Source organism: Xyrauchen texanus, chromosome 38 (genome assembly GCF_025860055.1).
Source record: "Xyrauchen texanus isolate HMW12.3.18 chromosome 38, RBS_HiC_50CHRs, whole genome shotgun sequence".
NCBI classification, from domain to species: domain Eukaryota; kingdom Metazoa; phylum Chordata; class Actinopteri; order Cypriniformes; family Catostomidae; genus Xyrauchen; species Xyrauchen texanus.
Window position 1 is genome coordinate 35,256,041 of NC_068313.1, and position 16,252 is coordinate 35,272,292.

General features: G+C 36.0%; 1 protein-coding gene across 3 annotated transcripts; it reads right to left on the reverse strand.

The window, feature by feature from the left end:
• Positions 1-571: 571 nt before the first annotated feature.
• LOC127631648 (T-lymphocyte activation antigen CD80-like) lies at positions 572-15,512 on the reverse strand. Of its 3 annotated transcripts, none has more exons than XM_052109927.1 (8): positions 15,462-15,512; positions 10,334-10,412; positions 8,517-8,560; positions 7,085-7,411; positions 4,577-4,861; positions 2,990-3,115; positions 1,905-1,932; positions 572-1,774 (listed from the first exon to the last, which is right to left on the reverse strand). In XM_052109927.1, the coding sequence occupies exons 2-8, from the start codon at positions 10,354-10,356 to the stop codon at positions 1,753-1,755; spliced, it is 855 nt and encodes a 284-aa protein (XP_051965887.1). In that variant the 5' UTR covers positions 10,357-10,412; positions 15,462-15,512; the 3' UTR covers positions 572-1,752. The 3 variants fall into 3 exon arrangements, with proteins under 3 accessions (XP_051965887.1, XP_051965888.1, XP_051965886.1); XM_052109928.1 differs by having other exon boundaries at positions 572-1,790; positions 1,901-1,932; XM_052109926.1 differs by having other exon boundaries at positions 572-1,790; positions 15,462-15,511.
• Between the last annotated feature and the right edge of the window lie 740 nt (positions 15,513-16,252).

Genomic DNA, 16,252 nt, shown 5'->3' on the forward strand with positions numbered 1-16,252 from the left:
TCGACTCGTCCCTCCTTATAAAATAGAAGAAGCAAAAATCGACCTTAAAGTGAGGCACTTACAATGGAAGTCAATGGGGCCAATTTTTGGAGGGTTTAAAAGCAGAAATGTGAAGTTTGTAATTTTATAAAAGCACTTACATTAATTCCTCTGTTAAAACTTTTGTATTATTCGAGCTGTAAAGTTGTATAAATAGTCACTTTTACATTTACAGCGTTACGTCGTCATGGCAACAATACTGCAAAACTGGATGTAACGTTACACAGATGCGGTTAGTAAGTGATTTTATGACATTATCACAAACATAACATTCAGACACTTATTGTTTACGTCTTGTCGATACTTTCGAAAAAGTATTTTAACGTTACTGGATCGGCCCCCATTGACTTCCATTGTAAGTGCTTCACTGGAATCATGATTTATTTAGTATTTTATTTTAAGAAATAGACTTAAATAGTTACTTTTATTTGTTTTAAACGTGTTTATTTCCAGGTGTGAATCTTTCAAAATCCCAGATGCGTTTTCTAGACGTTCAGTACCCACTAATAATGGAATCACATCACAATCTGAATTATTTCTTTATTTGATATTCTTCTGGCAAAAACACATCAATAAGTTATTCATAAATTACAGCGTAAACCATGAGGACATTGTTAAGCAGTTAGAAAGCAAAGTGCATAAGACATCTCCATGAGGAAATTCATTTGAATAGGAAATTAAATATCAATAATGAGAACAATTATAGCACAAAATATATATATAGACAGTTGTTTGCATAAATGTCAGTACTTCGCGACGGTTTAAGAAAAGTGAAAAAGTCACTTTTTTAGTATACAGCAATGAAACGACCCTTCAAAATTAACAGGGTAACATTCAATATTCCAACATGATATTCTGAAGTTAACAAAAAGTACAGTTGTCCAAACGGTGCTGGTTATTTTAATAACTGTAACATCTGGAAAAGGGTTTCGGCGTTTACATTCCCAATCCTTGGAATAAAGTGGCACGATTTGACACATTGTGGAGCATGTGTCTAGAGTTAACATTTAGAGTTTGAACTAATCTGGATCTAGTTCGATAAATGTCAAATTTGCCCTTCAAGTGACTCCAGTCAGGTCTCCGTAGCAACCAACTGGCCCGGTTGCTAGGGTGGGTTGAGTCACGTTGGGGTAACCTCCTCGTGGTCGCTGTAATGTGGTTGGGGCGCGTGGTGAGTTGTGCGTGGATTTCCGGCGGAGAGTAGAGTGAAGCCTCCACACACATTAGGTCTCCACGGTAACAAGCTCAACAAGCCATGTGATAAGATGCGTGGATTGACGGTCTCAGGCGCGGAGGCAACTGAGATTCGTCCTCCGCCACGCGGATTGAGGCACTACGCCACCACGAGGACTTAAGAGCACATTGGGAATTGGGCGTTCCAGATTGGGGAGAAAAATGGGAGAAAATTCCAAAGCACCTTTACAAATCTGATCAAAACAGCATGTAACTTCAGTATGCAGAGGGGGAAAAAAACCCTTCTCTGCCAAATAAATTATTACGAAAAGGAAGGGACTTCGTCCATCGTGTCCATCATTGTTCTCTGCAGGTGTCCATCATGGCCTGCTGGTACAACGGCCAGTTTTAAAGTCGCACAAACTGCCTCCTCGCTGCGGGTACAACGTGCCCCCTCGCCGGCTCTGGGTGGTGTTGTGGGCACCTCTGCATTGGCAGAATGGTGGGAAATGTATTAAACTCCTTTTCAACGTTTAGTTGTCACGTCTCCGCTGTTCTGAGGCTGCGAATGGCAGTCGCTAATTAGAAATACAGGAATTCTATTGATTATTCTTTGCATCGACAGGATGCAATATCACTTAATATCATATTGTATATTAGGTGATTTGAGAATAAAGTAAGAAGATACCTACGCTAATGGAAATCCAAGCGCAGGATCCTCTGTAAAGAGAGAGAGAAGAAATGATGGTTACTAGAACTACATTTTTGCAAACTGATGTTTACGTGCCACGCTTTTAAGTTCGGCTCAGTTTTGTGTTGAACTCTAGATGCGCTCCGACAACACAAGTCACGAGTACAACGGCTGATTTTGACTTTATAAACACTTATTTTCCACATTATTAGGGAGGTACATTTTACTCTTTAAAATCGCGATCTAATATTCACCTTAAAATCCTCGTCTGATTACGACTCGCTTTTGGCGCCCCCCGCTGGACATTTCACTGGGAAACTGCCGCTAAACGTGTAATGAGGCATGTTGTTTCGTTTTGGAGAAATATCATAATATTATAATATTTATACAGAATGTCGTAATATTATAACTAACATATGCACAGACGATGAACATTACAGCTAGTCAGAATACGAAGCTTGTGTTGTAAATATGTTTCGATAAAACGTAGAATAGGGATGCACCGACACCACGTTTTCTTTTCCGATGCAACTTTGTAAACAAATACTAATATATTATTATAGTAATAATATATAGCAATGCATCTCAATCGTGCACCTTTAACTTTTAAACCCTCACGCTTTTATTTTGACATTCTGAACTCTCCGGGACGTCCTGTAGGTGTCTGTTTGTGGGCTAGTTCACTGTAGTTTAATTCGCTTCTTATTCACATTCTGGTCAAATGCACCTCCGGTGCCGTTCTAAATGCACATCAGCGAACCGAACCATTGAGCATCTACATCTGAGATGTTGTTCATGAGTACGCTTAAATATTGCGCTCCGCGTGAAGGCAGCAAAATAGCCGCGAGTAAGTGTGAACAGAGCAGAGTATATATTCACATACTGTAGAGCCTTTATCCCTCGTGCACCCCCATCAGGCTGATTGGGGACCGGGCGTGCACCGTTCCAGCCCGGCCCCGCCCTCCTCCGTTCTACACACATAGTATCTAATTTGGATCGGACTTGAAAACGTCAGTATTGAAGCCGATACTGATACAGGTATCTGATCGGTGCATCACATGTTTGTGTGTGCGAGTACTTGTGTACCTGGGTTGGGACGTGGTCTTCTATGGTGGCACTTCATTAATACAAGAACAAGAATTAAAAACAGGACAAAAGTCACTACGAAAGCAATCGCAACATTCACCCGAAGAGGAAACGAATCCGCTTGACCTACAAAAATACAACAAATACAGTCATTAACATCCATTTGTACAGTTTTCCCTCACAAAGAATTACACATTAAACACACCAGTAACTGAAATGATGTTTCGCCCTCATGTAACTCCAAATGTGCATGCTATTAATTATTCAGTGGAATGCAGAATGGGAATCTTCACGCAGCTCTTCTCCATAAACATTTTAATGGGGACTTTCTGTGATGCACTGAATATTTTTGTTAAAGTTAAGATATCTAACTGGGATGAAATATCTTCCAGATGAGTAAATTCAAATTTACATTTACATTTATGCATTTGGCAGACGCTTTTATCCAAAGCTGACTTACAGTGCAATTATTACAGGACAATCCCCTGGAACAACCTGGAGTTAAGTGCCTTGCTCAAGGGCACAATGGTGGTGGCTGTGGGGCTCGAACCAAGGACCTTCTGATTAACAGCCCTGTGCTTTAGCCACTACTCCACCACCACTCCAAATAATAATATTGTGACGGGCACCCACATTAGACCCAGGCCCACCTAGAATATTAGAAATTAATCTTAGACCTCAAATATATATTTATAAAAAATGTATAAAGCATACATTATGATTTCTAAAAGTGTGAAAGAACTGTTTGAATGCTCTGCTTCTCTGTTAAGGAAAATTTGGAAAGTTTTATATATACATATATATATATATATATGGCCTTCTGGCCTTTTCTGCATATCGCGGCGCCGTTTTGTGGTCCGTTCTGCATAACGCGGCGGTTCATTTTAGCTTATCGCGGCCCATTCGTCAAGTTTCGTGATCCAACCCACCGACCCGCTCTGTTCTCCCAATGGCCAGTCCGCCCCTGAACGGCCCCAAAGTGCGTCAGCCCACCGGGAAAATGCCCGGTATGTCAGATTACCAGTCCAGCCCCTGTGCCTATATATATATATATATATATATATATATATATATATATATATATATATATATATATATATATATATATATATATATACTGTAAATAGAGTGGTGGTGGCGTAGTGGTCTAAAGCACATAACTGGTAATCAGAAGGTTGCTGGTTCGATCCCCACGGCCACCACCATTGTGTCCTTGAGCAAGGCACTAAACTCCAGGTTGCTCCGGGGGGATTGTCCCTGTAATAAGTGCACTGTAAGTCACTTTGGATAAAAGCATCTGCCAAATGCATTAATGTAATGTAATGTACATATTCTGAAGTGGCTTGTTGAGCCCTGCTAATGTATGGACTACTTTTCTGGAGCTTTTTGGTCCTTTTTGGGGCTTGCCAGTGGTCACCACAAACTCATTATTTGGCAAAGAGCTGCGTGAGGATTCGAACAAAAATGCAACTCTTGTTTTACAGGATAAAATAAAAGCGTAGAGTCTTGGAATGACATGAGGGTGTGTAAATAATGACAGAATTATCATCGAGTTATTCCTTGAAAGACACCATCAAACACACTTACATATGGTAATTGTGTGGGAAACAGCGTGTCCTATGGAACAGCTGACATTGGTGGGTTGGTCACAGTAGTAAGTGACGTTTTGGTTGATGGTCCATGTTTTGGAGTGTGGATCTTGTAAACTTGTTGTCTTGTTGTCAGACTCATTCAGATGAAGATGAAGCCCCGGCCATTTGACCTCACTCTCAGGATAACCGCCAGTCGACGAGCAGCTTAACTGGCATTTCTTCCCACGAGTCACCTGGCCGTGGATGCAATCCGCCGTCACATTGGGAACACTGTACGTGGCTTTAAAAGGAGGGAACGGTGAAATACAGTGACATTTCAGAGGTCCTGAGAGTTCCCCCCCACAATGTTTCACTTCCACCTTAACTATTCGAAACCACGTCAATAAAGATGTCGTAAAGCCTTAGTCAGCAGAGTTTCCAACACGAACATACACCCACAGATATACATAAATATGCACATAAACCAACAATCGTGCATGCTGGCACACACATAAATAACTATGCATATTTAAATTACTGTTTTATAATCATAGGGGATTCATCACATTATATTCATATTATTATTTATAAACTCACATCAGGATTGTGCACCATTTAGAACTGATTTGAGTTCATTAGTTTATCTATTTATGTCTCTTTGGACAGTATTATAACTTAATTTAGAGAAATACATTTAATCGGTTTAAAATATTTTGCAAGTGCATGTAAATATGAATACATATATACAAAACAATACAATATATATTTAAGCAATATCACACGAGCAAGAGTGCAATATGTCCCTATATCAGCACTGCTGTGATTTCGGCCGCAGGCCGAGTGCCGTAGGTATTCACAGCAGTGCTGATATAGGGCCATATAGCACGACTGAGAGTGTGATATTGCTTATATACAACAGTTCAATGAACAAGTACATTTTAAAACATTAGGAAAAACCGAGAACTGTCATAAAAGCGCATTTGTGCATGGTACTACTTTATTACGGGACAAATCAGAATCTGACGTTGCTGGTTCAAACCTCCATTAGTAATTCAAAAATGTCACTTCAGAAATAGTATCACAGCTTGTGCTGTTTCTAACAAGTTATTGGAGCAATCACCTGTTGCCACACCCAATCAGAGATGCGGTCAGTCTCTCTGTGGAATATAGACGTCCAAGCGGAGGTATTCCTCTCTATTTCGCGGTAGCCGGTGCGCGAGAGTCGGTCACTATAGCAACAGCAATGTCCTCCGCCATTTTAAAAAGTATGTATCCAATGTGGAAACTCCGATTAAAGGAAAGCTCTTGAGTTCTGTAATAAATCAGTCTGTTGTGTTTCTCAGTATGAGCCATAATCCTGAAGTTGTCCGTTTAAAGATGTTTAAAGCTATTTCCTAGCTTTTGTAATGTATTAGTAATACGAGCGATCAGGAGCGCTGCTCTTATGTAAACAATGACTAACGGATTCACTTTACGTCACCAACTGGTTCATATTACACACAAATATGATCTTTTGCCACCACCTGCTGGCTAACATATGTACTTTCAAAAATAAAACCAGTAACTCCTAACAGATACACTTTAGTTTAAAAGAGGATGAACGCGGAGTGATACACACAGTGAAGCGTCCGAGTGCTGATGATGTCACACCATCAGTGCTCATGGAACGTCTCTCGTCCAATCAGATTCGAGGACCGGAACTAACTGTGGTATATATATATTAATTCCATATATATATTAATTCCAATATTATTCCATATTAAATTACTTTATATTACATTTATATTATTTCTTTATTCATAAACTCACATTGCATTATTCAGAACAGATTTGAAAATGTAATTCTTGTATTTGAATTGGATTTTAATTGTGCTAGCACACGGGATGCAGAATTGTCATTTGATTTTGAATCCAAAAATGTTGCATTAAATTGGAAAACTGTAACTGCTAACTACATGTCATTTTTTTAATAGTAGTCTGTTCATTTTTCTGTATGAACTGCCCATGCATACAGTATATTTTGTGTGTATTTAATTATATTTAACTAATTAACTTTAGTGTGTGTGTAGTGTAGTGCGTGTGTGAATGCACACACAAATGCTTTAATTTACTCAATATATAATATAATTAATACATTTAATTTTTGACATAAATATTTATTTTCAATAACAATATAGTGGACATTTTTGGTGCTGTATACCAAATGCATTATGATTGTTTTGACGATATTTCTCGTAATTTAGAGAAATTATCCAGTTGAGAAAAAAAGCATATCACTGATTAAATAGGCATAATTAGTTTATATAATTGATGCAATTAAGGATGTTTTATCAATGATGGATTTTTTTATTTATTTATTTTTTGGCAAAAAATGCAACTAATGAAATTCTTCTGTTGTGTGACTGAATATCATCGAATTGTACATCTTTAAATTCCTGTTATTGCATTTCAGTTTTCACCCAACATTCAGTGTCACGTGGCCAATTCAACTCATGAATCAAAACGGAGATGAGTCGTGTCATACCTGTAACGTTGAGGCTGATTAAATGCACTTCTTTAGAGCCCTCTGTGTAAAATACGATGCACGTATACGGTCCTTCATCTGAAAAGGAGATGTTGCTCATCGTAATACTGAGGTCCATTTCGTTCACTTCAGTTCTGTTCAGGTACTCGGTCACAGGTAGCGATTTGTCTCTCGCAAACCCATTGATGAAATAATCTTTTTGGCCTCTCTGCATCTGTAAGTACAAACGCAAAATGGGGACGCTGAGGTTTCCTGGACATCGTAATGTCACGCTCTGACCCAAAACAGCGTAGAAGGTCCTCTCTGGAGACTCTGTGCTGCAATCACCTGGCCAAACAAACAAAATCAGAAACGGTTGAAATTAAGAATCTGTAATCAAACGAATCTGTGATTAGAGATGATGGTTCATTTAAATGATTCACTTGAGCCCGACTTAAAAGGACGTTGCCATTTTTAAGCAAATCAATGCTATTTCTCATTATATTGTGACGATATTTCTTTGTTTTCTAGCTCTATCTGTTTATATTTCACATACGTTACAGTAAATCCATCCTGTAACAATCAAGTTATACTTGTTTCATCAATAGGCCTAATGATACATTGTATAATCTCATTGTTATATTTAAAAATGTTCTATTCTTGAAATAGCTACAATGTTGCTAGCCAATTTAAAATGTAGCTAACTAAATTTTTTTTTTTTTAAATGTAGCAGATAACTTGGGAAGTAACAGTTTAAAAGTAGCTTCCCCCAAAACTGTAACAGACAGCTTCTATTTGCATTGGTCTATTATGATGCAACAATAAGGAACGGTTCACCTCTGTAATCACAAATATCTTAAAGGGACCTTAAAGAAGTTGATGATAATAGCAAAGTCCACATACATAAATATTGTTGTTGTTGTTTCGTTTAAACAATGATCACATGTTTCTAGTGGTTGTGTTAGGAAGATTGGTCTTTCAGTAATTCAAATAAGAATAATAAAAGTTTGCATATGACTTATTTCCGTGACATTAGATGTTCTCGTCTTACTGTTTTTGAGTTTTAGTTCCTGATTCTTCTTGCATTATGGTTTGGAGGTGGATTCCCCACAACTTAAAAGTAATTCCTCCAAACATCCATGTAAGTAGCACATGGCATTGTTGCAACACCGCGGTCATGGGTTCAATTCGCAGAGAACACAAACGTATAAACGTTGTAAATTGCTTTGGAATAAAACTGTAAATGCAACAATAATGAAGGAAATGATGGCATCGTTTCTAACCATCAGTAACATAAAATGTGCATAAAAGGTTCAACCAATCATAAGTGATCATATATTGTTTAATTCTGGCATAATTGACCATTTTTAGCATCTGAACAACGTGTGCACACTTGCTGCTGTAAACCAAAAAACAAAACAGTAGGCAAGGGGTCATGTGAGGTCATTCTTACCAGGTGATGCGGTTAGCAACACTGAGGTTACGGCAAGCGCCAATCTGTCAACACAAACACAGCCATAAAACAACAATTACACAATGCACAAATATATGCATGCATAATCTTGTGAATTAGCATACGGGTAGTTGATGCATAATCATATGTGAATTAGCATACGAGTAGTTGCATGCATAATCGTGTGAATTAGCATATGGGTAGTTGATGCATAATCATGTGAATTAGCATACGGGTAGTTGATGCATAATCATATGTGAATTAGCATACGGGTAGTTGATGCATAATCATATGTGAATTAGCATACGGATAGTTGATGCATAATCATATGTGAATTAGCATACGGGTAATTGATGCATAATCATAATGTGAATTAGCATACGGGTAGTTGATGCATAATCATATGTAAATTAGCATAAGGGTAGTTGATGCATAATCATGTAAATTAGCATACGGGTAGTTGATGCATAATCATGTAAATTAGCATACGGGTAGTTGATGCATAATCATGTAAATTAGCATGCGTGTAGTTGATGCATAATCGTGTAAATTAGCATGCAGGTAGTTGATGCATAATCATAATCATGTGAATTAGCATACGGGTAGTTGATGCATAATCATATGTGAATTAGCATATTGATAGTTGATGCATAATCATATGTGAATTAGCATACGGGTAATTGATGCATAATCATAATCATGTGAATTAGCATACGGGTAGTTGATGCATAATCATGTAAATTAGCATACGGGTAGTTGATGCATAATCATGTAAATTAGCATACGGGTAGTTGATGCATAATCATGTAAATTAGCATGCGTGTAGTTGATGCATAATCGTGTAAATTAGCATGCAGGTAGTTGATGCAAAATCATATGTGAATTAGCATACGGGTAATTGATGCATAATCATAATCATGTGAATTAGCATACGGGTAGTTGATGCATAATCATGTGAATTAGCATACGGGTAGTTGATGCATAATCATGTGAATTAGCATACGGGTAGTTGATGCATAATCATGTGAATTAGCGTGACTGATGTTGAAAAGTAGAAATGTTGTGCAAGTTGCATGCATGATAAACACTTTTAGATTGAGTATAGCATGTCACACCTCAAGACAATTAAGTAGTCAAAAAGTATTTCTTGTCAACTATCCATATTCCTGTGTACTAAAACTACAAAACCTTTGCAAACATTAAGCACAGCCTTCTGAATTCCCCATGACTCACTTCATAGTGACTGCTTCAAAACGGCAATATCAGGCCACCTCATAACAAAACAGATGACTTCTCTTTTATTGTATTCTTGAGCTGTGATGTGCAAGCATTTAAAGATGGTTGCTGAATGTTTTAATTGTAACTTAAGTGTTAAACTCCACTTCCTCTATCAGTATTTTTAAGAGGTTAAATGAGCATGCAGCATTGAGGATGTAACATCATTAAACAGCGTAACAAGTAACGTCAGCGAAGCTACAGTAAATGTTGAAGTGACGGTTCTGTCCTGTCATCGTTTACTCAACCTCGTGTCGTTCTGATCTAGAGTTTTGACATCAAAGTTGATTTGTTGGATACAAATAGAATTATCAGGAACAGAATTTTACTGATCTTATCAAAAAGACTGTCAAAAAATTTAAATGGCAGGAACTAAGCAACATAGCACATGCATGAATAAAAGCCTGTGGTCAGATATATTCCTGGAGCTCTTAGGCTGTAATGATCCATCTCGTGCACACACACAGACACACACAGCTGACTCATACCTGCGAGGGTAGAATCAGTGCAGTGTTAAAGTCATACTGACTGGTTATACTTACAGAGAGCAGATTGATCCCTTCATGTCTTCATCTGTACTTCAAGAGTCCAGGTGCTCAAAACAGAAACATCACTCTCACACTGAGATATAAAGAGGGAGAGAGAGGTGATATCATCATCTTTCATACCGATACTGACAGGGAATTCCCAAAGGACACGCCTTTAGGCAACACTGTACTCACGTTAGTCAGACGACGACAATTCAACTGAACTTATCTACAGTAGCCTAAACTACTCAACTAAAGAGAAGTGTATAAACCAAACCACATGTGCTCTTTTACTGCACAGAGAGGGCAATAAATTAACCAAACAAATCTGAGTGTGTTGTTCTACTGCAGATAGAGGTAAAACTAACTTAAACTACTTAATTAAATCAAGCTGAATGTGATCAACTGATTGTGCTGTTTTATTAAAGATTAAGGGCATTAAACTAAACTAAACCGATTGTGCTGTTTTATTAAAGATTAAGGGCATTAAACTAAACCGATTGTGCTGTTTTATTAAAGATTAAGGGCATTAAACTAAACCGATTGTGCTGTTTTATTAAAGATTAAGGGCATTAAACTAAACCGATTGTGCTGTTTTATTGAAGATTAAGGGCATTAAACTAAACCGATTGTGCTGTTTTATTGAAGATTAAGGGCATTAAACTAAACTAAACCGATTGTGCTGTTTTATTAAAGATTAAGGGCATTAAACTAAACTAAACTGATTGTGCTGTTTTATTAAAGATTAAGGGCATTAAACTAAACTAAACCGATTGTGCTGTTTTATTGAAGATTAAGGGCATTAAACTAAACCGATTGTGCTGTTTTATTGAAGATTAAGGGCATTAAACTAAACTAAACTGATTGTGCTGTTTTATTAAAGATTAAGGGCATTAAACTAAACTAAACCGATTGTGCTGTTTTATTAAAGATTAAGGGCATTAAACTAAACCGATTGTGCTGTTTTATTAAAGATTAAGGGCATTAAACTAAACCGATTGTGCTGTTTTATTAAAGATTAAGGGCATTAAACTAAACTAAACCGATTGTGCTGTTTTATTAAAGATTAAGGGCATTAAACTAAACCGATTGTGCTGTTTTATTGAAGATTAAGGGCATTAAACTAAACCGATTGTGCTGTTTTATTAAAGATTAAGGGCATTAAACTAAACTAAACCGATTGTGCTGTTTTATTGAAGATTAAGGGCATTAAACTAAACCGAATGTGCTGTTTTATTAAAGATTAAGATCATTAAACTAAACCGATTGTGCTGTTTTATTAAAGATTAAGGGTATTAAACTAAACTAAGCCGATTGTGCTGTTTTATTAAAGATTAAGGGCATTAAACTAAACCGATTGTGCTGTTTTATTAAAGATTAAGATCATTAAACTAAACCGATTGTGCTGTTTTATTGAAGATTAAGGGCATTAAACTAAACCGATTGTGCTGTTTTATTAAAGATTAAGGGCATTAAACTAAACTAAACCGATTGTGCTGTTTTATTAAAGATTAAGGGCATTAAACTAAACCGATTGTGCTGTTTTATTAAAGATTAAGGGCATTAAACTAAACCGATTGTGCTGTTTTATTAAAGATTAAGGGCATTAAGCTAAACCGATTGTGCTGTTTTATTAAAGGTTAAGGGCATTAAACTAATCTAAACCGATTGTGCTGTTTTATTAAAGATTAAGGGCATTAAACTAAACCGATTGTGCTGTTTTATTGAAGATTAAGGGCATTAAACTAAACCGATTGTGCTGTTTTATTAAAGATTAAGGGCATTAAACTAAACTAAACCGATTGTGCTGTTTCATTAAAGATTAAGGGCATTAAACTAAACCGATTGTGCTGTTTTATTGAAGATTAAGGGCATTAAACTAAACCGATTGTGCTGTTTTATTAAAGATTAAGGGCATTAAACTAAACTAAACCGATTGTGCTGTTTTATTGAAGATTAAGGGCATTAAACTAAACCGAATGTGCTGTTTTATTAAAGATTAAGATCATTAAACTAAACCGATTGTGCTGTTTTATTAAAGATTAAGGGTATTAAACTAAACTAAGCCGATTGTGCTGTTTTATTAAAGATTAAGGGCATTAAACTAAACCGATTGTGCTGTTTTATTGAAGATTAAGGGCATTAAACTAAACCGATTGTGCTGTTTTATTAAAGATTAAGGGCATTAAACTAAACTAAACCGATTGTGCTGTTTTATTAAAGATTAAGGGCATTAAACTAAACCGATTGTGCTGTTTTATTAAAGATTAAGGGCATTAAACTAAACCGATTGTGCTGTTTTATTAAAGATTAAGGGCATTAAGCTAAACCGATTGTGCTGTTTTATTAAAGGTTAAGGGCATTAAACTAAACTAAACCGATTGTGCTGTTTTATTAAAGATTAAGGGCATTAAACTAAACTAAACCGATTGTGCTGTTTCATTATAGATTAAGGGCATTAAACTAAACCGATTGTGCTGTTTTATTAAAGATTAAGGGCATTAAACTAAACTGATTGTGCTGTTTTTATTAAAGATTAAGGGCATTAAACTAAACTAAACCGATTGTGCTGTTTTATTAAAGATTAAGGGCATTAAACTAAACTAAACCGATTGTGCTGTTTTATTAAAGATTAAGGGCATTAAACTAAACTAAACCGATTGTGCTGTTTTATTAAAGATTAAGGGCATTAAACTAAACTAAACCGATTGTGCTGTTTTATTATAGATTAAGGGCATTAAACTAAACCGATTGTGCTGTTTTATTAAAGATTAAGGGCATTAAACTAAACTAAACCAATTGTGCTGTTTTATTAAAGATTAAGGGCATTAAACTAAACTAAACCGATTGTGCTGTTTTATTAAAGATTAAGGGCATTAAACTAAACCGATTGTGCTGTTTTATTGAAGATTAAGGGCATTAAACTAAACCGATTGTGCTGTTTTATTAAAGATTAAGGGCATTAAACTAAACTAAACCGATTGTGCTGTTTTATTAAAGATTAAGAGTATTAAACTAAACTAAACCGATTGTGCTGTTTCATTAAAGATTAAGGGCATTAAACTAAACCGATTGTGCTGTTTTATTAAAGATTAAGGGCAATAAACTAAACCGATTGTGCTGTTTTATTAAAGATTAAGGGCATTAAACTAAACTAAACCGATTGTGCTGTTTTATTAAAGATTAAGGGCATTAAACTAAACCGATTGTGCTGTTTTATTGAAGATTAAGGGCATTAAACTAAACCGATTGTGCTGTTTTATTAAAGATTAAGGGCATTAAACTAAACTAAACCGATTGTGCTGTTTCATTAAAGATTAAGGGCATTAAACTAAACCGATTGTGCTGTTTTATTAAAGATTAAGGGCATTAAACTAAACCGATTGTGCTGTTTTATTAAAGATTAAGGGCATTAAACTAAACTAAACCGATTGTGCTGTTTCATTAAAGATTAAGGGCATTAAACTAAACCGATTGTGCTGTTTTATTAAAGATTAAGGGCATTAAACTAAACTAAACCGATTGTGCTGTTTTATTAAAGATTAAGGGCATTAAACTAAACCGATTGTGCTGTTTTATTAAAGATTAAGGGCATTAAACTAAACCGATTGTGCTGTTTTATTAAAGATTAAGGGCATTAAACTAAACCGATTGTGCTGTTTTATTAAAGATTAAGGGCATTAAACTAAACCGATTGTGCTGTTTCATTAAAGATTAAGGGCATTAAACTAAACTAAACCGATTGTGCTGTTTTATTAAAGATTAAGGGCATTAAACTAAACTAAACCGATTGTGCTGTTTTATTGAAGATTAAGGGCATTAAACTAAACTAAACCGATTGTGCTGTTTTATTGAAGATTGAGGGCATTAAACTAAACTAAACCGATTGTGCTGTTTTATTATAGATTAAGGGCATTAAACTAAACCGATTGTGCTGTTTTATTAAAGATTAAGGGCATTAAACTAAACTAAACCGATTGTGCTGTTTTATTAAAGATTAAGGGCATTAAACTAAACCGATTGTGCTGTTTTATTAAAGATTAAGGGCATTAAACTAAACCGATTGTGCTGTTTCATTAAAGATTAAGGGCATTAAACTAAACCGATTGTGCTGTTTTATTAAAGATTAAGGGCATTAAACTAAACTAAACCGATTGTGCTGTTTTATTAAAGATTAAGGGCATTAAACTAAACTAAACCGATTGTGCTGTTTTATTAAAGATTAAGGGCATTAAACTAAACTAAACCGATTGTGCTGTTTCATTAAAGATTAAGGGCATTAAACTAAACCGATTGTGCTGTTTTATTAAAGATTAAGGGCATTAAACTAAACCGATTGTGCTGTTTTATTAAATATTAAGGGCATTAAACTAAACTAAACCGATTGTGCTGTTTTATTAAAGATTAAGGGCATTAAACTAAACCGATTGTGCTGTTTTATTAAAGATTAAGGGCATTAAACTAAACCGATTGTGCTGTTTTATTAAAGATTAAGGGCATTAAACTAAACTAAACCGATTGTGCTGTTTCATTAAAGATTAAGGGCATTAAACTAAACTAAACCGATTGTGCTGTTTCATTAAAGATTAAGGGCATAAGATTAAGGGCAGACACAGAGAGTAAATAAACTAAATGAAAGTTTAAGCTCTGCTGCAGACACAGAGTTCATGCCACATTGACAATAAAATCAAAACGTTTTACAATCGTCCCACGTTAAACTGAAACTCCTTAATGTAAATAAAAGCTCCCTCAGGACGATCACAGAAAGTTTTTACAGCTGACAAACAGAAAGAGAAGAAGAGAAGTGAAAACATTCAAGAAAAACGCCTGCCTAACAATTCAATATACATCATGATGTGTGTGTGCACTTGTTCACACTTCACACACACAGCCAGTTTCACGCATGCAGATTGAACTGATTGTGTTACAGTCTTATCAATAAAACCCTCCTCACGCTCTCCGTCTGATATAGTCTGTCCTCGTGGAGCAGCTTTCAATGTATCCTTGCAGTTCAGTAACCCATCAAACTATTAAAGATTGATTTAACTCCTAGCACAACTTCTTTGGAACAGAATTGGCTATACAAATAAACTGCATTGATCTGAAATGATGTGCCAGGTAGAAGTAAAACTAGAGTTCTTACCAAAGCTTCAGTTGTTATCCCGGTGGCGCGCTGCAGCCTAAATGAAATGATTATTAAGCACAGTTCCTTTTTCTGACACACACACAGACAGACAGAGAGAGAGAATGAGGAAGTGCTTTTATTAACTGCATAAACTGAGAGATATTTACAGAGAAATGTCACAGTGCACACACAACGCTGCTGAAGTTTATGTTTATGAGTTTAAACTGTGAATCATGTATTTACTGTGAAAAGATACTTTCGAAACATCAAGACTGTGGGGGCCTACAGCTCCATATAGGGAGTAAATAATGTCCTAATTTCTGTAAATGTCAAAACAACAGTGTTAAGGGTTAATAGTAGGTGACGGTAATTATAATTCACTTCATCTAAAAACAATAACGTCATTGGGAAATCCCCTCCGTGAGATATTTACTAATGTTTGTGTTTTATATGAAGTGAATCCTGATGTGACCTTACTCGACATATCCAATCAAGCAGCATTCCCTTTATCTCGGGTCAATGTTGACCTTAATGTATGGACGTATAGTAAGAGTATAGAGCTATAAAATGAACGTGGATAGCTCAGATCATTTGGACTTGGAAGCTTTTGATGAGACATGTTTGAGTTCATACTGAGATCTCTGACTTTTGAGCGCAGACTTTGGTGTCTTGGCAAATATGTCTTAAAATGTTCTTCAAGTTACATGCCACAGAATGCACCCACATTTACGATACCCTCAGTTTCTCACTGTATCTGTCAGATCTTCATGTCTTCCGGTGGCATGTGGTTGGAACAGGGTGGACAGGAA